The sequence below is a fragment of the Geospiza fortis genome, unplaced genomic scaffold (assembly GCF_000277835.1).
Source record: "Geospiza fortis unplaced genomic scaffold, GeoFor_1.0 scaffold41, whole genome shotgun sequence".
NCBI lineage: Eukaryota > Metazoa > Chordata > Aves > Passeriformes > Thraupidae > Geospiza > Geospiza fortis.
In genome coordinates this window covers 4,538,692-4,561,312 of record NW_005054299.1, presented here as the reverse complement: position 1 = coordinate 4,561,312, position 22,621 = coordinate 4,538,692, and the positions used below count along the sequence as shown (strand labels likewise).

General features: G+C 37.7%; 1 protein-coding gene across 6 annotated transcripts; it reads left to right on the top strand.

Annotated features, from left to right (window-relative positions):
• Nucleotides 1-5,752: 5,752 nt before the first annotated feature.
• Nucleotides 5,753-22,607, top strand: RCOR3 (REST corepressor 3). Of its 6 annotated transcripts, none has more exons than XM_031059964.1 (10): nucleotides 5,785-5,863; nucleotides 7,368-7,420; nucleotides 7,532-7,648; nucleotides 9,144-9,305; nucleotides 9,653-9,777; nucleotides 11,205-11,301; nucleotides 13,984-14,202; nucleotides 15,877-15,954; nucleotides 16,742-16,799; nucleotides 22,004-22,607. In XM_031059964.1, exons 4-10 carry the CDS (start codon nucleotides 9,153-9,155, stop codon nucleotides 22,267-22,269), a joined length of 996 nt encoding a protein of 331 aa, XP_030915824.1. In that variant the 5' UTR covers nucleotides 5,785-5,863; nucleotides 7,368-7,420; nucleotides 7,532-7,648; nucleotides 9,144-9,152; the 3' UTR covers nucleotides 22,270-22,607. The 6 variants fall into 6 exon arrangements, with proteins under 6 accessions (XP_030915812.1, XP_030915814.1, XP_030915824.1 ...); XM_031059959.1 differs by having other exon boundaries at nucleotides 7,532-7,653; nucleotides 22,004-22,606; XM_031059975.1 differs by having other exon boundaries at nucleotides 11,205-11,283; nucleotides 22,004-22,605.
• The last annotated feature ends 14 nt before the right edge of the window (nucleotides 22,608-22,621 follow it).

The window sequence follows — 22,621 nt, the reverse complement described above, 5'->3', positions numbered from 1 at the left end:
GGGATTCTCACTTCATTATCGGCCGCATTATGTGGATCCGGCGGGAGGCGATGAAACAGAAAAAGCTTGATTTTTTTTTTACCCCCTCCCTGTCCTTAAACCTATAACCATAAAAAATCTTAGCCGAGGGGTGATGGATGTTGTCGGGCAAGGGTGGGAAGTGATGCGCCTTGCCGGAAGCGGAGCAGACCTGGCTGCTGGGTGGAAGATGCGCTCGGTGGGAAACTCCTGCTCCCGGTTTTGTGTGCTGTAGTAGCCTGGCTGGCCCCGCCGTGGCAGGCTGAGCTGCTCTCCTCCGCCTTCCTCGCCCCCCGGCCCCGCCCCGAGCAATATGGGTACGCTCGCCCAGCCTGGTACTCAGCTTCAGCAAGTTAATTGCGAGAATGCTGCCGTGCCTTACTAGGCTGAGCAGGGAGAGCACAGGAGCGTTCAGCAGTTTTGCTGTAGCGGTGGGTCAGATGAAGCCTGTGTACTTCGCTGCTCTCCGGGCAGCCTCCATGGGTGTCGGATGATTTCTCACCAGAAGGGAATTGCTCCCAGGGTGCCTCCCAGGGCTGCAGCGAGCCCCTCGGGTTGGGCACAAGTCCCCGCCGGCCAAAGAAAAGGCCGGGGCGAGGAAAGCGCCAGGGTGGGATCGAATGAATGCGTGATCTTGGCTTAAGGGAATGGCTTTCCCCTAGGAAGGAGCACGCAGTCTATGTCTCTTTGTTAATAAGGCTAATTGTTTGCACCCTTTATTTTTACATTGCCCACAGAAAAATATACACGGATAAAAATTATGGTTTCTAATCTCCAGCCTGGATTTGCTTTTCCTATAGGCCACTTAAATTAGAAAAACACCTAGTGTTTGTTTTTCTTTTGATTAAAAGAACTCTTCAGCCCTGGTAGGACAACTGGGGTTCTGTGGTTTCAATTGTGTAAACTCTATATGCAATAGTACCATTACATTAGTAACTACAGAACTAATTTTATGCTCTCCTATAAGCAGACTTTTTAGAGCTCCTAAGTGTTTCAGGGGGATGGTATTCAATTAATGCCTCTTTCTCCAATAACTGGGGTTAATATATACTCACCCTATCAGTTTCCTTAATAATGGAAACGTTTCTTTAATAACTCCTGAGTTAGAGGCATAATGTTTTATTATGAGGTATTATCCTTCTTGGTGTGTGTATTTTGCTCATTAGGGCAAGAAGGTAGTGATTTATTTTGGAACACCTAAGCCTTACAAAATAAATTTAAAAGTCCATCAAGTTTAAAAGTACAGCACTTACCAAGTTAGCACATTGTTTATCTGAGGAGATATCAGCGAGATCTCATTCTTTCATCTCTTTGGGTTTTTGGTTGAATTTTTTTCTGGTGAGTTTTGAGGCATAATTTCTTAGAGACAGAAGTAATGAGAGACAAAAATCTGTGCCCTTACAGGTACATTTAGGTTACTTTTTTGTAGCAAGTGAGGTAATAAGCTCCCCTTTAATTCTAGGTTTGTATATATGGACGTGGCACTGTGTTTGATTATCTTTAATTATGTTTCTTCTTGGAATTGTTCTAATGCTCTTTTTTTAGAGTTTATCAAATACTTTAGAATATGTGTTTATTTGCAGTACTCTTGAGTGCTGTTTTTTAAGCCCCTTGAAATAAATAGGTGGGAGAAGGGAATCGATGGATAAAAGTAGACACAAAAGTCAGGCATAATAAACCTACAGAATACTAAAATGACTGGAATAACACCAATCCTTGGGTTTCACTTAGCCCGTCTTGAAAAATCACCACAAGCAATGCTCTACAAACTATTCATGATTAATGCTGTGATGGCAGTAAACATTTTTTAAAAATTCAATTTATGTATAAAACAAGATCTTTTTTTAAAGAAAAAGTACCACTGTTTCTCAGTGTCTCATGGAAGAAGTGGATTGTGGTTGGGAGCAGCAATTAGGCAAAATTCACTTTAGTATACTCTCTTGCCCCCTCCACACCATATTACTTCTACAAGCAAACTTTCAGATGGAGCTTAAGAGAAGTAGTGTTTTAATTGTCACCAACTATCACACCAGTGAGAGAGATTTTGTCACTGCAAGTAACAATTTTAATAAGTAAACTTGGGTTTTTTACTTTATCTAATTTACTGAGTTAACATACCATCTCTTGCACTCAGATTTTTGTCTCCTCCTCCTGGTTTTCCTATAGTATTTTATATTCTTGGTGAAAATTTTTTTGCTTGTGCTTTCTGACCCACCTATAGATCCAACAGGATGTTACAAAGCCGGTATGCTTATATTGTGGGTTGTTTGCATTCTTTTGGAAATCACAGTAGAGAATGCACCACTGTTGTGTCACCCACAGAGAACTGCTAGAGAAGTTTTATTCTACTCAGATTTAGACTTCACAATGGTTTTAGTATGAGTTTTGCCTACTTAATGCTGAAATACTTCATTTCCCATTTACCCTCTTTTTGGGGCTGGAGTTGGGGCTGTCAAGAAGAATATTTTATACCATTTAAGGTCACTTAGGAAAGCATTTGTCTGCATGTCTTTATAACTTTTCTCTCTCAAGCCTTCTAATAGGAAAACAGGCTTTTTTAAATTGAAATTATTAAATGGTGTGGGGAAGGCTTAATCTTAAGCAGAGTAAGGTACATTTTCTGCTGGAAACCAACATTCTTTTAAATTGCCATGCTGCCCTACAATGCCCTCACTGTGTCCTGTATGTTTCTGGATGATCACTTTATTCTGAGTACCTAGCATCCTGCACAGAGCTGCACCAGCTGTGCATACCCAACTTCTAGTGTGAAGCTGCAATTTAGAGAGGGTCAGTTTGCCGCTATGATTTCCCTGTTCTGGAAGTGGTGCAGAGTGCCTGTTGGTCATCTTCAGCTGGCTGCATTTCCTGACTGATGCTGGCAGAGGGGTGCTGCAGCTGAAGTGCAGAAGCCTCTTCCTCAGGGGCTTGGAGTGTGTTTTGGGGAGAGAGTGACTCGTTATTCTTCAGATGTAGCTCTTGGCCCTTCTGTTCCTTACTGGCTTACAAGTCTTCTAACATACTTTGGTTAACATGTTGCAGGGTATTTCCAGCGCCCTCCCTTGTAAAAAAGATCGTGTAGCACAGCCTCTTTGGGGGTTAGGGCTGCTTCCTTGAGTGCTTGGGGCACAAAGGACAGGCAGAGAGTTCCCAGAGAGGTGGGTCATGGTCTTGCATATGGAGATGATGTCTTAAGTTTTAGTTTTCATATTTTTCAGATTCTGTGCTGCCTTGGTGTGTAGCTCTGAGCTTCATATTAAGTGTTAGTAAGTTCTCTTCACAGGGTAGTTAGACAAAACAGTCCTTTTCTAGCTTGAGAACCAAGGAACGAAGGTTACAAGCTTCAGGCCCAAAAAGCATAAACAACAGTGAATTGAAGACAGCAAACAAGGAGAATGGGACTTCATAACCTGAAGCTGTAATTGGACAACTAACCCCAATAAGTAAATGGACCAAAACTTATAAAAGTGTGAAACCTTGTGACTGGTTGTCCATCTTGTGACCTTTTTGGGTCCATCTTGGGTGTAGCCCTGGCCAGGCTCTTGTGCTGCCCGAGGTGTATCCTTTTAGGGCCTTCTAATAAATACCTACTTTATTCTTTTAGCTCTGTCTAGTGTCTGTTCCAGATCACCTCTCAAGGCATCAGAGATGGAGGGATCCCAGTCCTACAGCTAGGGACATCCCATGCTGAGGTCAGGGTGCCTTCCTTCAAGCTACCTGTATGCATCTCATTTTTCTTTGTCATCCTGGCTTTTCTTTTGGCAGTGTGAAGGTGCCACCTGAATGGAAGCAGATGTCTGATTCCTGCTTAGCACTGCTTTGAAAAGGGATGTTCTGGTGGTTGTTGCTTGCTTGTCATGTGAGGGTCGCACCTCATCAGGGGAGTGTCACCACATACATGATCTCCTGCAGGCACAAGAACTCTGAAACTAATTTTTTTTTGCTTTAGTACTTGAATATTCAGTATCTGGTAATATCCATGATATCCACTTGTTTGCAGCTATCTTAAGTTTAGACTTCTTTTCCTCATAACCTGAGACTCTAATACGGTCTCTGGTCATCCTGCTTTCTCCTCATCTTTAGTTAGAATGAAGTGCAGGATAGTGGTCATTTACTTGTGACAACAGAAATGTTGTGCCTGTAACAGCTTGCCCTGGCTCTTCATGAAGTCTTGCATTCCTAATGACTAAAAATGTCATGCTTTTTTATTCTAAAGTTATATTAAGGAGTTCATTCTTGTATACCAAAAACCTTTCAGAGTTTAGTGGAGCTTTTGCCTTGAACCTGGTGGTTTATGAGTGTATGTACATTCTTAACCTGTTAGAGAGTTTATGCTGCACTGAAGTAATCTGCCTTACACATCTCATTTTGGAAAGGCGCAGGAGTTCTTTAATTAACTGTTTTCAGGTTCACAGTTGTGATGGATCAAGATTGCAGAGATGATAGCAAATACAAAACACTGCCAAACTGAAGAGGGAAGAGCAACATAGTACATAAAGGGAAAGCACTACACTGTTCTTTTTTCAAAGCACTGGGTTTGGTTTTTTGTTTGCTTCAAACAAGATGTAGAGCCTAAATATAAGTGTGTAAGCTTAAAATGGAGTGAAAAGTTACTTGTTTCACTGAATAAAAAAAGCTGTACTTCTCCAAGAAGGATGCAAGGATTTCTCCTCTGAGGGTGATTACTCAAGGAATTCATACTGACATTAGATATAAATCCAATTGTTGAGCAATTTCTTAGTGAGATAAACTGTTGTAAACAAATAGATGGTAAGGGGCTTTATGTTTTTGACTACATTTGTGAGATAGTAATGGAAAGTGGCTCTGAATGAATGCTTTTACAGTATTGGGGAGTTTGCTTTTACAGCATGTTTTCAAAAATCACATGCTCTGATGTAGTGCTTCAGTGTTTGTATCGGTACTGCTCTGCCCTGATGAGATGGGTAATTTGTACTGCTTCCCTTGCTACGTTGAGGTGGGGGTAAAGAAACCAAAACCAAAAATTACTTTTACATCTAACTCCTTTCTCCAGCTGTGCAATTTGGTTGACTACGAATATTAAAATTAGAAAATTAGAAAAATCAAAACTAGAGAGAGATGAACAGAATAGTTGTTAGTGTGGTTTCATCTTTAAAGGGATCAGGGATGGTGACTGAATTCTAGCTCTTACCTATTTTTGTTTGTTTTAAGCAAGTCTAACTGACAACAGTAGGTCCTAGTACTCCTATGATAGTGATAAATGTTAGAGCCCTAACGGACAATCAAACTTCAGGAGAACAAAGTTGCATCTTTGCCAACTTCACAGGGGGTAGATTTTAGAGATGAGGAAGAAATTCCTCACTGCGGGGTGGTGAGGCACTGGCACAGGTTGCCCAGAGAAGCTGGGGATGCCCCATCCCTGGAAGTGTTCAAGGCCAGGCTGGATGGAGCTCTGAGCAGCCTGGTCAAGTGGAAGGTGTCCCTGCCCATGGCAAGAGGTTTGGAACTAGATAAGATTCCTTCCAACTGAAGCAGTGCACTTCAGTGGTTTAATTGTGGTAACCAGGATACTGTCTAATATTTAGTTGTACTTGAACAACCTAAGAATAGTGTTCAGATTCAGCCATTTGATATCTTAAGGAATTAATTGTGAATTAATGATTTCCCCTCCCCCCTCCCCCCCCTTAGTAGCTGGACTTCTTACTGTGGTTGGCTTTTGCTTACTGTCACATAGTTGTTCTCTAGATCATAGTTATTAAATAAATACTGAGAGTTACTTGTTTTCTTACAGGTGCCACAAAATACACTGATAAAGATAATGGAGGGATGCTTGTATGGTCTCCATATCATAATATTCCTGATGCCAAGTGTAAGTCCTTGCCTGCTTAGGAATTTGGGTGCTTAAGTAAACTAAATCAGTTTCTGGTGTGCCTGTTTGCTCTTTATTTTACACACAGTGAAACTGCAAATACTTAAACACAAAGCTTCTTTTTCTTTATTTAGAGAACTCCAGGTAAAGCAAAGATGATTTTCTCTTATGTTAGTAAAGTATTTCAAATCATACTGCCCATTTTGTATTATCACAATCATTGCCTGTGAAACCTTTTGTTATTAATTAAAGAATAAAATATCTGAACATGAGGAACTTGCTGCTTTAAATTCCTAGGAGGAGGAGTTGCAGTGGATGAATTTAGAAAAGATTTGTTGAGGCCCACTTCAAGGGGAAATTATTACTGCTGTCACAGAAGGAAAAACCAAACATTTTTTCCCTTTAGGAGTGACCTGAAATACAGGAGTCATCTGACTAAATGTGATCAATTATCTGTTTAATCTAGTTTAAACTTGTTTCCTGTGCTAGAATTTCCCATATGTAATATAGGGGAGTAAACTTTGAGGATGCAGCCATGAGAAGCTCATCCTCAGGACGGTTTCTGTCTAATACCAGTAGTTAGAGATTTGTGTCCCTCTGTTTGAGGGAATGCACCTTCAACTACTGCAGAACAGTTAGAAATAAAATACAGCTGTGATTATTAAACACTTCTTTTCATTCCTTTAAAGTATAATTAACTCTTTGCAGCAATAGTGTATGGCAAGGATATCCCCTGTCCATTTGAAGGAGGATTTGATTATTTCCTTTTTTTGATAGTACTTCCTTTCACCTATTTAGTTGCCACTTAATTTTGAGCTCTAGAAGGTGAATAGGAAAAGGTTTTGTTTGAAAATAAAGTGGGACTTAATTTCAAAAAGATGAAAAGTGTTCATCTCAAAGCTGGCTCTAATATTGCTAAATATGATTTTTTTAGTTTTAGTCCTTAGTTTTGTTATCTAATTATTGATTTTTCATACTTTCTATTTTCATACTGTCTATTTTAACTATGACACATACTTTGTGTCATAGTTAAAAACCATATTGGTCAGTGAAAGCTATAGTAATCTTGAGGATATGCATAATCATTGATGTAGGATCTCCTTGCTGTAATTTTCAATGTATTTAGGAATACATGCAGTAGAAGTAGTTAAATTTAAAGCTAACTCAGAGGGGGTTCCAGAAAGGCATAGCCTTTCAATAACCAGCTAGTCTCTGCTTTAAATAAATAAATAAATTATGAGCCTCTGTGGTTTTGTTGTAGTAATAATGTGAAAGAAAGCAGAATTAGCTTGTGTAAAAAGTTTATAAAATTAATTGTTCAATAATGGTCAGTGGGTTTATTTATTATTAATAAAGCTATGCGTATATTTAACATTTTGGGGGACCTGGGCCTATGCAGTGTGTTAAAGCATGGGGAGACTCTCTTCCCATGTTAGATGGCTAATTCTGTCATAGAGCAGAGCTAAAAGTATTAAAGAGTAATTCTTACATTGCTTTGTTACAGTGGATGAATATATAGCAATAGCAAAGGAAAAACATGGATACAATGTGGAACAGGTAAGTGCTGTGGAATGAGAGTGCTCATTTAAAGGATTTTTTTAAATATAAAACTATAACACAACTCATTTTTCCCCTTGGTTACCATTAATTAACGCTGTTTCTCTTCAGGCACGGCAGCAAACACTGCAGTTAAATGGATCTGCATACAGTTGTCTGGATTCTCTGCAAAAGATTGAGCTCTTTGTTTTCATGACATGCTCAGCTTGTAATGTGCACTTTTGAAAGGTTTGGTATGTTTCTTGATACACTGGGCATGTCATGCAATTGTGTGTGTATATTTAGCTAAAGAGTTTCTTAGGGAAGCAGCTTACAAATTTAAAGTTTAACATTACAATGCAAATATGGTGCAATTTTGAACCATTAATTGATAGGGATGGCACTGAAAAGGTTTCTTTCATATTGAAAAAAACCTGCAAACCAACCTCAATTGAGTGGGTTTTTTCAGAGATAGGAGAACAGACTCAGGTTTTAGCTCTGAAAGTAACAAACAAGTTCACTTTTTGTTTAACAGCCTTTGGCCACCATTCCTTAAAAAGTAAGGATAAAACTTTGCTGGTCTGCATGTAGTTCTATCACAAAATTCTTCATAAGTTCATAAATTCTTCATAAATTCTTCAATTAACCGATCTGTGTAAAAGTGAGATTACCTGTTGCAAAAAAATATTTGCTCTACGATTGAAAAGAAGTTGTATGATCGAGTTTTGGGGATGGAAGCTTGCTCTTCAACTGCTGTCTGACAAAGATGCTGCCAGTGTTACAATGTCCAGAATATACCTGTGGTTTGGTGTTACTTCTTTATGCCTTGACTTCTGTTAGGCAAGAGGAGGAACTGATGGATCTCAAGTCTCCAAGAGATGGATTTCCAAAATAACTTCTGGTACAAAACATTTGTAGACTCCTCACAATGGAATAGAAATTCTCTTTGCAAGAGGTGTTTGTCACTTGCCATCTTAAGAAGAGCAGAGTTTGCTGTGTCCAGGTTGTTAGAAGATGTGAAATCGGGGGTTGGAGATGCCTGGTGATCGTGTCTGTGCTGTATGATTGAAACTGAGTGCCCAATTCCCATGCCCAAATCTTGGCATCAAACCTGCCTGTGATTCTCTGGCAGAAAGTCCAATGAACATAAAATCCTGTTAGACTGTTGAGAAATGAAATTGTATAAGAAAGTATATTTAAATTTCCGTTCCTTATTACGTGCACATGACAAAGTGGCCATGCTGTTATTTGTGGATTGGAGAGTTGTAGAAAGACCACTTTCGCTTTGAACTTTCAGACTTGCATTTTGGATGATCCTCCAGCTACTGAAAAGTATTTTTATTTAAAAGTATTAATACTTAAAAGTATTTTTATTTTCTTTCTTGAGTGGGCTGGTAATAAAGGCCTATAAGGAGCTGTGTAGGTGATATATGCCTGTAAAGTAAGAAAGCAGGTCAGATTTGAGCCTGTCAGCCTAGTTCAAGCTGCTCTAGAATTACTGCTGCCATGCCAACCTTAAATTGTCTGGCTTTCAAACCATTAATAAAGTATAGATGTGCCTGCTGTCTCCAAAGAGAATTTTGTAACCTATAGTAAACAGCCAATAAAATTGTAAACACATTTTGAGAAGGGATTCTGCTAGTCAAATTTTATTTTGAACAAATAAATTGCCTGTTTTTATTTAACTTGTCTCAGTGTTTTAGAAAATTGACTAAATCCAAAGAGGGACTATTTCTTTTCAAAGGCTCTCGGCATGTTGTTCTGGCATAAACACAATATTGAGAAGTCCCTTGCGGATCTCCCTAACTTCACTCCTTTCCCTGATGAATGGACAGTTGAAGATAAAGTCCTATTTGAACAAGCATTTAGCTTCCATGGAAAGAGTTTTCACAGGATCCAGCAAATGGTAAAGTGATGTTTTAATCAGAAGCATTAAACACCTCAGATGCACTAAGAACAAAGGCTCCTGTTGGGCTAAAATTTCTTGTTGATTTCTGTGTAAAAACTTCAGGAAGAACCTTGAACATAAGATTTAATTTAATTTCATCATGTCTCTTGGACATACAGTTTTTTCACTCTAATGAAAAGAGGCCTTCTCCCCTTTTTAAAAATGTGTATGAAGTACATCCCTCCTTTCAGTCCTACCCATGCATTTAAAATATTGTTTAAAGATGATTATAAACAGAGCAGAATTATAATTCTGGGTGGAATTTTAAATTTTAAAAGTGTTAATCTGTTGATGAATTCTTCTAGCTCCCAGACAAGACCATTGCAAGCCTTGTAAAATATTACTATTCTTGGAAAAAAACTCGCTCTAGAACAAGTTTGATGGATCGTCAGGCTCGTAAACTAGCTAATAGAAATAATCAAGGTGACAGGTGAGTTTTATGTTCTCAAGTAGCTAACCAGAGACTGAAATCTTCCTAAGTAGAGATGTGGAGTAATTTCTAGCCATTGTTTCAGCGTGAGCCATGTGTTTCAGGTTTGAACCCCTGTTGTGATATCTCTGGTTTTAGCAGTACCTGTGCTTTAAAAACTTTATCACTCCAGTCTGTGTGAGTTGTAATAGGAGACGGGAGTGTTTTAATGGATAACTGTAAAAACAAGGATTTAAACCCTAAAGTCTGTTACTGTCTGTGCAGGAGTGTTTTTGTGGGGGTGGGGTTGAACTTGTTTCTTGGTTTGGATTTTTGAGCTAATATGGAACTACAACTGAAAGCGCAGCTATAAAGAGCTGGCGCAGTTACAATGCCTATGCGTTGTTTTATAACAAAAATTTATATAAGGTTGTTTTTTAGAAGACTTACAACTGCTATCAGAGAATTAGAGCTCAGAGTAGTTTTGTTGTCTTGCATAGAAGGGAATAACATTTCTCACAGTTATTATAAAATTAAAATTTTATTGTGCTCAGTATATGTAATAATTAACTTGCACTTTTTAAAAGGTGATATGTGTAGCATGTATAAGTAATATAATCTATGTTTATATGGGAAGCTGTGATTTTATATCTATAGAAAATTGCTTAACTGGAGCAAAAGAGGTCTTTAATTATATGTTATTTTGAATAACTTCTGAATCTAAAGTTGATATGCTTATTTAGTGATTCTATTTCTGAAAAATTGCAAGCTAAACTTAGTTCGCTTTTAAAATAGCAGTTTGGAGGGGTTTGGTAATAACTATAAATTTTAGTTTGTTTTTGCATTAATTTATTCAGAAAATATATTGTCAGAATGACTGGATTGGGCTCCAAATTCACTGTTCTCTTTTTAACCTTTTCTTTGATTTAATTCAGTAAATTTCATTTCCCTCCACTAAATTGCTAGATTTTAAGCACGTTGGTGAAAAAGCAGTCCCATGTTTTCCCATCATATGCCCTATGCTCCCCACAGACTTCAGCAAGAGTTTATTCAGCTGGTGCAGTGGTTTGAAAATTGGTCTATTAAAACTAATGGGGCAAATGAAAGATTATTTCTACCCTTGGTATATAGTTGGCCACATAAATGTTCATGCTGGCACAAGTGGTTGAATTGAAGAAAGGTGACACCAAAATTCTTGGCAGCAGTACCAGCACTGCTTAACGTATCTTTGAAACTGCGGTTTGTGATTGCTTGTTCATCATAATTATTACTAGAATTTAATACAGAAATCATGCTTGTAACAGCTGTCTTTTGTAAACTACAAATAATTTTGAGATGCCATATACTCAAAATAGATAAATTCAAGTAGATAATTCTTACCCTGGTGCATACTTAGATTTGGGTTTAAAAAGTAATAAAGTGACCAGTTTTTTATGATCTGTCTTTAGTGATGATGACGTAGAAGAATCTCATCCAATGGATGGAAATGATAGTGATTATGATCCCAAAAAAGAAGCCAAAAAGGAGGTAACAGATAACTTAATGGTGAATGTCAGTTTGTTTGTTTTCAGTGAATGTGTTACTGTGGAGACTGAGTTGTGGTACAGAGGTTTAGGTTTCAACCTGCCGAACTCCCAGGGTCTTTAAGTAGTCAGGATCTTGATGATTTCTCACTGAAACAAAACTGTATCATGTATTTTTGCCATTTTGGCGCTGTAAATGCATCTCTCATTACCTCCACTGTGTCCTGAGAGATCTTCAATTTTTGTGAAAGATGTATCCTCTCACGACCTAGTAAAACAGGTTGTATTTGCCCTCCTTCAGTCTTGTTAATATGTTTACACTTTTACTGGTTGTGAATTATTTGAATCAAAATGTTTTCTTTGAATTTTAAAATTAAATTACATTTTTCAAAGAACAACTTTTGTTGTTTGTTCAAAGCCACAATGAGGTGATGCATTTCAACTAATATATGGTTTTACTGAGATGCTTTTAACTAATAGATGTAGAGGAAAAACATTTTTGTCCTAATGAGCACTTACTGTTAGCTTTACAGATGACTGCTGTGTTCAGGGTATGTTCAGGTTTTAGGAGTTTGAGTTCTTGTTCTAAACATTAAGCTATCTATGAACAAGAGTAGAAAAACACATTTAAGTATGTGTTTAGTTGTTTCTTTGATCAGCTTTAAGCATTTGTGATCTTCCTAAATCAGCCAGTTCATGCTTCTCAAGAGTGAGAGGACAGGTTATGCAAAACTTCAGCACTCCCATGAAGGGTTATTTAGGATTATGAATAAAACTTTGCACTTTTCACAAAAATAATATTGAGTAAGAGACTGATAAGTTTAGCTTCTGTTCTGAGCTTTGCAGTGACCTTCAATGTATCCCTTTATCTGCTGGCCTTGGGGGAAAAAGGACAATTATCCCTTTCAGTGAAAGAGTTCAAGATTACTTTTTTAACATGGGCATGTTTTATAGTACTTGCAATACTTGCAAGTGTATATGTGACTTGCAATGTCACATGGTCTGATAATGTACCTTTTTACTTTTCTCTGTTCTAACAATGTCCCTGCAATCTAATCATTGAGTTGCTGCCTTAGCCATGTCTAAATAAGAGCTATTTTACTCAATTTACTTGGTTATAGTTTGAATCATGACATGCAGTCCAGAATGCAAGTGGTGTGTTGATAGACTTCTAGGAAAAGGACAAATAGATTTGTACTTTCTGATGAGCTGTTTGGATCTGCACAAGATAATTTAGTGATCTAATAGTTCTGGTAGGATTTGCAAGCTTTCACTTCCTAAGCAGAATATAAACTGAGTAGGCTGCTTGAACACACAGAGCAATGGAAACTTTCTGTTACCAGATAAAACAAATATAACCTAAGCACTCTATCTTGGCAAGACAAAATTATGAGAATATTTTCACTTTAAATCCAGATTGAACAAACAGGAACTGCAATTTCATACTGAAAGAGCAATGCAGAACCAAAACCCAAATAAGTATAAACAGGGCAGCAGTAAACTTAGCCCTGATTTTTTTACATGTCAAAGATGTAATGCTCTGCATCAGTTTTCTGGGGAAGAGCACATATCTTAAGTGCTTTTAAGGTAGCCTCTGTGAAGTCTGTGGGCTGGATTAAGATGTTATATTAGCTGGGGAAGAGAATGTGGCACAAGGTCAAGTGTAGTAAAACAAGACTCTGTTTGCTGCTCTGCATTACTATTACAGAAAATAATAATAATGCTAATAATAATGGCTGCTGCACTTGGTTTTGCAGTCACTGTGATCAGATGACCTCCTCCTCTTAACATGCATGGATGCCAGCAGGCAGGAGCAGTAGGGAGCTGCTTGAAGTAGGGAAAAGCCTGACTTCTCTTTCTGTTCTGGTACTGAGCATTCCTTTGAATTAGAATATCCTTGCAGAGCAAGTAATTTTAGTGTCTCTGCTCCTGGGCTATAGGGAAACTACTCAGTTGCTCTGATGGAATCACATACATCCAGAGAATGTTTAGGTGCCCATACATACCAAAACAAAGACTTAATTTCCTCTTTGCCATTCCTTTCCTTTCCAAAGAAGCAAATAATCAAGGCCCATGTTTTCTAAATTACATAGATTTTTATAATGACTGCAGGGGTATGTCCATACTCTCTCTTCCAAATCCCAAATCGGCTCCTCCCCATCCCCCCAAAGCAAACAGTACAGTCTCTTTGTGGAGAGTGCTTACAGCAGGGAGAAATGTAATTTTGCATTCTTGCCTGGCCTAGTTGACTTTGTCATTCTTCTCCTTTAGTATTTGCCCAAAATCTTCATATCTGATCAGAAATAAATGTGTAAAGTCACTGATTATTTGCTTTAAAAACAAGATACATACATGTATATTACTTATCTTCTGTATATGCAAGAGGTCCATAATGTTTGCCCTCTGTCACAGTGTTCAGACTGGGATTTCCATACCATTTACTGTATTTGTGGCCATATTAAAAAAAAAGTTTTGAGAACTGACCTTTCATAGAGTAATTCAAGCTTATCCAGCAGATGACTGGTATGCTCCATCAACTCATCTGCAAGACATAGTTGGATACTACATGCAAAGGAGGATGTTAGCTTACATTTTATTTGTCATAAATACAACATTACAATGCTATCTGATACTTCATTCTTTTTAGCAAAGTTGTATACAAGATACTGTTATTCTTTAATGATTTATTTCTTGTAAATTAAAGGGCAATAATGAGCAGCCTGTTCAGACCAGCAAAATAGGTCTGGGTAGAAGAGAGTATCAGAGCTTGCAGCATCGCCACCATTCCCAGCGTTCCAAATGCCGGCCACCCAAAGGCATGTACCTGACCCAGGAAGATGTGATAGCTGTTTCCTGTAGTCCCAATGCAGCCAACACAATTCTTAGACAGCTGGATATGGAACTAATCTCATTAAAGCGACAGGTACCATGGGTTATTGGTCTTGGTTTGTTTTTTTTTATCTCAGATTGTTCTGATTGTAATGGTTTTGAAGATTCTGAAACTTCTTTAGATTCTGTGAAGATTCTTAAACTTCTTTAATGTGAGTCTTCCTCGTTTTGTTCCACAGTTATCACCACAAATGCTGGATAGTAGCTGCTCTTCAGTTTTGTTTTTGACGTTCATCTGCTCTTTTGGATAAAATGAAGCAAGATTACTTTTTACTTTTTTCAAAAAAAGGGTAGCATTAAAGCAGTGCTACAGATCTGGGGACGGGAAAAATCAAAAGTCACATTTGATTTGACTTTTTTTTTTTAACTTTGTTAGAAGTATTTGTTTGAAAAGCAAAAATGAGACCAATGGAGCAGAGGAAGTTACATTTGTTATGCTTTAAATTGTAGTTTTTTTATGGATGTCCTTTCCCACATACTATGAAAGTATGAGAGGTGTGTGGAACCTAGATGTGTGGACCTAGTTATTTCTCTGTTTGAATTGATAAGTTTTCTACTTCTTATTAAATTTAGAAAAGCTTTTTAGTCTTTGCCTTTAAGAGGAAAATTGCCTGCATCCTTTGCATTAAGAAATTAAATTTTGGCATTTAAAGTTGAAACATGGAATTATTCAGCTTCTAAGGGTACAGTAGTTATGTGCATGCTTGCTTTCTAGGAGCGATGGGGCTGCAGAGCCAAGGCTTATCTTCTGGAATTTCTGCCTCCTTATAGAGCTGCCATGTTGCAAAATCATGGAGTGAATAAGGGTTTTTTTTCATGGGGTTTTTGCTCCCTTATGTTCTTTTACAGGAGAAATAAGCTTCTTTCTGTCACAGCAGGACTCTGGGGCTAAATAGCATAGGTGGGTTTCACTCTTTAGCCTTAAGTGTAGGTGAGTTTCAGCCTTGAGGTTGTGTTTCTCTTTTCTCTTTTTTTTTCCTTTTTTTCCTTTTTTTTTCTTTTCTTGCAGTGATCTCAGAGATGCAGCCTTTGGAATCTCCCACTGAGTTGTCTGCTTTTGTGTCCATGCTTAAGAACCCTTGTAATAGCTGTGCACCATAGTATGCAAAACTATTTTCTTACCTATGTTATGTGCCTCAATGTCAGATTTAAGTGGTTCATAGATGTGTATATGTACAATTTGGAAGGTCTGTCCTTTTTATAAACTAAGAAATATTTAGAATAATTTCAAGAATCCCCCCTAATTAAATTTGAATGATCTCAGGTCAATGAAAAGCATCTGTCAGAAGGAACTAACTGAAAACATCTCAAGAATTTTTTTTTTAGAAGGAAGAAGTTAATAAGTTAATATATGCAATACATCTCACATGTCTAAGAATGAAGTTTTGTGTCTAGAGTATTCTTAATTCTTCAAGAACCTATGCATCCTTATCAAAAATTACTTGTGAACAGCTTTTAATATTCTTGCAAACAAACTGTTCTTTTGAAAGATGGGCTTATTTTTTTTCTCCATAGTAAACTGATGTGTTTTGTTTTGGTTTTTTAAAGTTTTTTTTTTTTTGGAACAGTTAAAAGTAGTGAAGCCTTAAACGATAATATTTCTCTTTTTAACTTAGGAGGTACACTTGTGGCAATCCTAGTGAAGATAAATGTGTAAAGTGACCAACTTTCTTTGTGGAGCTGATTAACTTTGTTGTTTTTGACCAAGGTTCAAAATGCTAAGCAAGTAAACAGTGCACTTAAACAGAAAATGGAAGGCGGGATTGAAGAATTCAAACCTCCTGAGGTAAATCAGAACAAACACTGAAACTTGTGGCCTTGCACCTACATTAGTGGGAAGCTGCAGAAATGTGTTTTGCTACAGCCTGGTGTTTGCACTCCAGTAGCAGCTTAAACAGGATCCATTAAATTACATGCAGGGGGGAGTCTGGCTTCTTTACAAGAAATTGGTGGTAGGCACTTTTTTATGGCAACTGGTTGAAAAAAAGAAGCAGAAAAAACTGAAATGTCATGTCTGTTCACAGTAATAGGGAGCTGAAATTGAGCCCTGGTACATGGGGGCTTTTTGGATTAAAAATAGGTAGTGTAGATTGCCAGTAATAAATGGTGTTCTGTGTGAAAACATGACTATATATATATATATTGTCATCTGAAATGATTGATCTATTACTACTGAAGTTCTGGTTTTGTTTGTTTTAAAGGCTTGGATATGAAACATAACATGAATGCAAAATGCTCTAAACACCTAGTCCAAATAGTTTAGATAAATGTTACTATAAATTCAAATTCTGTCTGCATAAAGATCATTAGCTTGTGCATAAGTTATTATATAGCTGATACTAATAATTACAATAAAACAGAGGAAGAACTGCTGGCATAGTTTTAAGCTCAATTCCATAAACACTATTTCCTCTGCATGAAAGCAGTCTTAAACTATAAATTTTTGGCTTATAAGCAAGAGGTTTTTACCTATTTTGCAAACTTTAGTGCAAGTAAAATAGATTTATGTTCAGATATCTTGCAGCTGTTGAAACAATTTAATGATCTTTGTGCCATTTTTCTAATTTTAATAGTCTAATCAGAAAATCAATGCCCGTTGGACCACAGAAGAGCAGCTTCTTGCAGTACAAGGTATGTTAATAGTAGCAGCAAGTTGAAATCTGATGCAAAGGATTTGAAGAGGTGCTTAGGCTTATATTTGTATTTCCCTCTGATGCAAAGCTAAACTTTATCTGGTCATCAGCAAAACAGCAAACCTATTGAGAATATTTAGGACATTTGTTCAAGCAATATGACATTAGGCTTTCTGTTACCCATGTTAAATTTCAAAGAGAAAAGCTATGCAGGATTTAACAACTGTATTAGCATCAGAAAGTCCCTTCAATCATCTTCTAAATCACTTTACATGAATTTCTCTAATGTGGAAGACTAAAGTAATTGTTAAAGTAATAAAATTTGAAGCATTTAAGACATCTCCAGTATCCTGAGGTAGGAAAAAGCAGAAGTAAATCTGCTTTACTGTTGCTTTTCTCTGTTCATGAGGGACTAATGGGCAGGTATCTACCCATCAGGCCTTTTAAGAGTCTAAAGATGGATATGGATGCTTGACTAACAGTCTTACTGGGCGAAAACCCCAGCATTTTCTGATAAGCTATTCATACAGTTTATTTGCATTTATTTAACTTATATGAAGGAAAACTGACTCTTGTATTAGCACGCACTGCCAAATCAAGGAATGTGTAAGGGAAATATCTGGAGATGCTGTCTTGAAGGCATGTATTGACTCTCTTATGGGAATCATCTTTTATGAAGATAATAGCTCAGTTATATTATGTGCTTTATTCCTCTGTATTCTTCACTTGGAAATGAGAGACCAAGTAATATTAAAATATTCAGTGGGTCAGGATATCAGTGTAAAGTTGTCAGGTATGCCATACCTGGTACTTACTTATTAGTCAGATGACTGAAAATAAAGTTAGGTTATTTTGATGTGTGAATGGAAATGCAGGAAGATATGGTGAGTCTTAAATCATGCCTTTCAACTTATATACTTGTCCTGTGTCTTAAGTTCATTCTGTCACCATTTCTAAATACTTCAGTATTTTGTTCCCAGATGCAGCTGAAGGAGATGTCTCTACTATGATAGACTAGTAAAGATAGACTTGCTGGAAGAGTAGGGAAAATCCAGGGTCATTGTGCCTGCCTTGGAATGAAAGGATTCAAACCATCTTGCCTTTTTATAGTTTGGTTATTGGAGTTCTCTCTAAGCAACAGTTTGGGAAGTGATAAGAATACAGTCAGTTTTTGTTAAGCTATGACACTGTGACCAACAAGACAAATAAACTAGAGCCTGAGCAAAAGAGAGTGAGGGTTGGTGGTGACTCCTTGGAGAGGAAATCCAGTCTTCTGGTCTCTAGGGATGGTTCTGTGTTTTATAAAGGTAGTCAGCCATAAGGATGGGGTGAGAAATCTGGCTTTCTGGAAGCAATCTGTTTTCATTGACATGTGCTTCTTGTATGTATTGTTTCCTCTGTGGACCCTTTCCCTTGTCACTGTATAAAATGGAGGTGCGAGAGAATCTTAATGACAAGAGCAAAGTGTTCTAATTATCCCTCCCTTACTTAGTGCTTGCTCTCTCTCCTGGAATGAGATGCTGTCTCCTCCCATCCCTCAGGCTAAGGATCTTGATTTCTTCCTTCAAAGCAGTTGATTGAGGTAGTAGACTAGGCATGAGGGAGCCATGCTGTGTTTTTCCCTGGCTTTGTTTTTAGAAGGTAGCCACAGTTGCTCTACTAAAAGCTTCCATAATGTGCATTAGGCTTGGATTTGAACGTTGACTTGAACATAGGGACATTTAGTTCCTACACTTTAAAATACATTTATTTCATTAAATGTATTGGTATATTTTGGCATATGCTTTTAATAATCTTACAGAAATCACAAGCATTAAGCAGGTGGGTGGCACTTACATGATTTGTTCACTTGAGTTTGGACAATAACTCTAACCAAGGAAATTGTAAATATAATCTGCAGTAATATAATTTTGGTACTGTTTTTTGTAAACGTGAAAAACTCGTTATCTGCAGACTGATCTCAAGAGATTGCCAGTAACTAAGGAAGAGGTAATGAGAAAACCTATCTTAAAATAGAGCTGTGTGTAATCTTAAAAGCAGTGTGGATGCCTCTAATGGGTTGTGGACTCAGATTTATGATCTCTGAGCCAATACATTCACAGTATAATTTATCAGCTAACAGTTCAACTTTGAGTAGTTGTTGAATGTAATGGGCTAGTTCATCAGTTAGTGTTCTTAAGTTACAAACTTTTATGTACAGAAATGTATAAGAATGATCATATTTTCAAACTAAGATCCTGGCCATAAAAATGCAATTGCAAAAGTGTTTTAGCACTTGTTCAAGACAACAAATTTACATTGAAACCTGTGCATGGCTTTCATGGCATTGCAGGGAAAAACAGTTGGGACAATTTAGGATCTAACTCTACATAAGATAGTTGCCAGGAGCGCTGTAATCCCATCACAGCAGATCTGCAGCTCCCATTAACTATTTCTGCCTTCTTGTGGTGCTGTATCATATTGCTTTGCACCCTGATTATAATTGTGTTTGCTGTGCTGTACAACATGAAGCAGTGCAAACAGAATCAAACTTGGATTTATAAGTTTCTCCAAGAGAAACATTCAAGATAAAATGCTGTAATCAAGAGCATGCACGTGTTCCAGTGTACCTTTGCAGCTGGATGAAGTTCTGAAGAGCTTGAAGGATTCCTGTGAGCTGGGCTGCTTTCAGATGAACTGAGAGAAAGCCATTCATTCATACATGGGAAGTGAGGCTATGCAGTTGTCCTTTATGAGCTTCACTTTCATCAGCCTAATAAAATTATTGAATCATGGTTTGAACACGTAAGAAATAATTTGGGGGTGTTTAGCACTGGATTTGTATAAGGATGCATAAGAAATGTGCACCAGTTTGACAGGGATGGTGACTTGGCAACAACTCTTAGAGATATGCCATCACCTTATACATTAAAGTTTTATAAACAGACAGTGAATTTTCTCTATTTCTTATGTGGCTTGAAAGGCTTTTAATATGTCGTTGTGGTAGAGCAGTGGTAATAACATTGAAAATAATCCAAAATGAGCAGTGCTGTGTGCAGCTGAACTAAGGAAATTTTAGTTTATTTAGATATTCTTTTCAAGAGTTGGATTCTCAGTGAAGGCAAGAACACCTTGTTTTCAAGCTGTTAGCTTGGAAATAAGCTTTAAGACCTTATTTTTTGACAACTTGAGTTGAAGATAGCCAGCAGGCTCAGTTGTTTTGCGGATTAAGGGAGAAAAGAAGTGTAGCCACCATAGTAACAGAAAAGGCTGAAATCACTAGAAGTCTATATTAGTTTTCTAACAGAAATGTGCTTTGTTCTGCTGGGCACCTTGTTCCCTTGATTAATTGTACAGGATGTTAGATATATTGCAGTGGACGTTTCATGTTCATTATAAATCAGTAAGGGTGGTAATGGTAGGGCAGACAAAGAATTTTAAAATACTGGAGGCAATGTTGTGTGGGCACACACAGCTTTTAAGGAGTACAGCTGATACCTTGTACAGCTGATAAAGCACAGAGCCAAATCCCTGTCTTTGCTTTGCCTGGATCCATGCCCTCCCACGTGGCTCTGAAATCTTTCCAAGGTTCCTGCAATCAGGAGGGTTGTATTCTTTTGTACGCCCCAGAAAAAGATACTAAATAATGTAGCTGGGCTCCTGACAGCTAAAACATCAGCTTCAGCTACAGAATTTGTTACTGTCCTGGAGGTGAACTTTTCTTTTAAATTGCACAGAGTGTACATTACCGCATCAGAAGTGCCTAATAACAAGGAAAGTAGAAAGGAGGAGAACAAACTGAAGGTCACACTCTTCACAATTAAGTTGAAAAGGAACATAGCTTTCAGATTTGAAACAACTCTCACTTTCTGAACACTTTGCTTCATTTTCTGAAGTGAGGCATGAAATCAGGCATAAATTTCTTTTCCTGTAATGAGAAAGAGTGCCTGTCCTCTAAGAACTGTAATACGTTCCAAATGAGTTTAACTATCACAAGCTTCACAGGAGAAGTCAAATTGTAATCCTCTCATGCATAACTGACAGCAAAAAAAGCCTTCTGTTTACTCACTCTGGAACAAAATTGGTTTATTTCTTCAAGTCTCCAAACTTTTTGACACTTGTAATTAAAAATATACTTTGTGCAGTTAAAAGCTGTGGTCTAGGAGGTGGGAGAAGTTGAGGATTTTTTTTTTTCTTAAGCAGGAGAGGGGAAGAACTAGACACATAGCCTAAATATAACAAAATGTATATAATTTTTATTACAATTCAAATTTTAAGTTAAAAACTATAGAATGTTGCACTCTATTTTTTATTATATGCAAATTAGTTTTAGAAATATTTAAAATATATATTGGGATTTTTGTTTGAAGTGCTCAAAACCAAAAGTGACTACTGATGTCAGTACAAAAATTAATGAAAATAACAATGCAAAGCTCACCTGTCATGCTGCTTATCAGTAGAGGATTTAATCATGGAGGCTTTTGCTGGGCCATCTTATAAGCAGCTTTAAATATATTTACATTCTCCAAGGTGGAGCATGTAAATGTAAACCCCCAGATTTTTCTACCCAGTTTGAATGGTGAATGAAAGCTTCAAACAGGCTTTGTGGGGTGAACGCTTGGCAGTTGCTCTGTGTAGCCTGAGTAGAACGTGTCACAAGTGCAGGAATGAGCAGTATATTGTGATTACAGAGCTGTGCCCCCCTGTTCTGCCCTGTGCCACTCCTGCCCCGCTGGCCGTGGGAAAGAGCCCTCTGCATGCAGCTGATGTGGAGGGAACCTGTAGGAGGTGTCAGTGTTTGTCACTTGAAATTTCTAGCATTTTATTCTGTTTACAGCCATTCACACGTGCTCAGTCACCCCTCCTCCCCTCCTGAGCTGATCTTGGGCATCTGCCCTTACTGTGAGCACACTGAAAGAGTCATTCTGTTTGTCAGAGGCCGGATCTCTGTGGTTTTAGGTTGAGAGGCTTGGTGAGTAAGCCAGGATCTTTTAAGAAGAATGGGTAATGACTTTATTAAAAAGTTCTTGATTTGTATGTTGATAGCTGTGCTATTAAGAATTACTTTGTTTTAATGGAAATTGAGGCCTTCTCCTAATTGAGAAGTTCTCCTAATTAGCGAGTCCTCGGTTTGCAGGTCCCATAGGTTCTCTTTATAAATACATCACACGTAGCTGTGTCTGACTGATTCTTCACAGCTATGTTATTTACTTTGCCTTCCAGGTGTCCGAAAATATGGTAAAGATTTTCAAGCTATTGCAGATGTAATTGGCAACAAGACTGTTGGCCAAGTGAAGAACTTCTTTGTAAACTACAGGCGTCGGTTTAACTTAGAGGAGGTATTGCAGGAATGGGAAGCGGAACAAGGAACCCTGGCTTCTAATGGTGATGCTTCTGCTTTAGGGGAGGACACAAAAAATACTTCTAATGTGCCATCAGGAAAGAGCACTGATGAAGAAGATGAGGTGTGTTTTGTGTACCAGAAATAAGTAAGCATGGGTTGAGGAACAGCATTTTATGTAGTGATAAAATATAAGGTTAACTGGTGTGGAGTGGCAAACCGCATTCTAAAGAATGATGATGAGCTTGCATAGAACTTCAGCCAATGTCGTTAACCAGCCGGGAGCAGGACCGCACCTTTGATAGTGACGATCACGTTACTGTTTTATTGTTAAATACACTTCTTGCTCTAGAAGAAGACTTGCTTTGTAAATATTTTTAGTTCTGCTGTCCATAATGTTTTGGTTGGTGATTTCTTTTCAGTAACTTCTCGGTTCTTTGGTTTTATTTTTTTAAATGCTGTTTCCTGTGTAGTGGCCAGTGGCAGCCCAACCGCGTGAG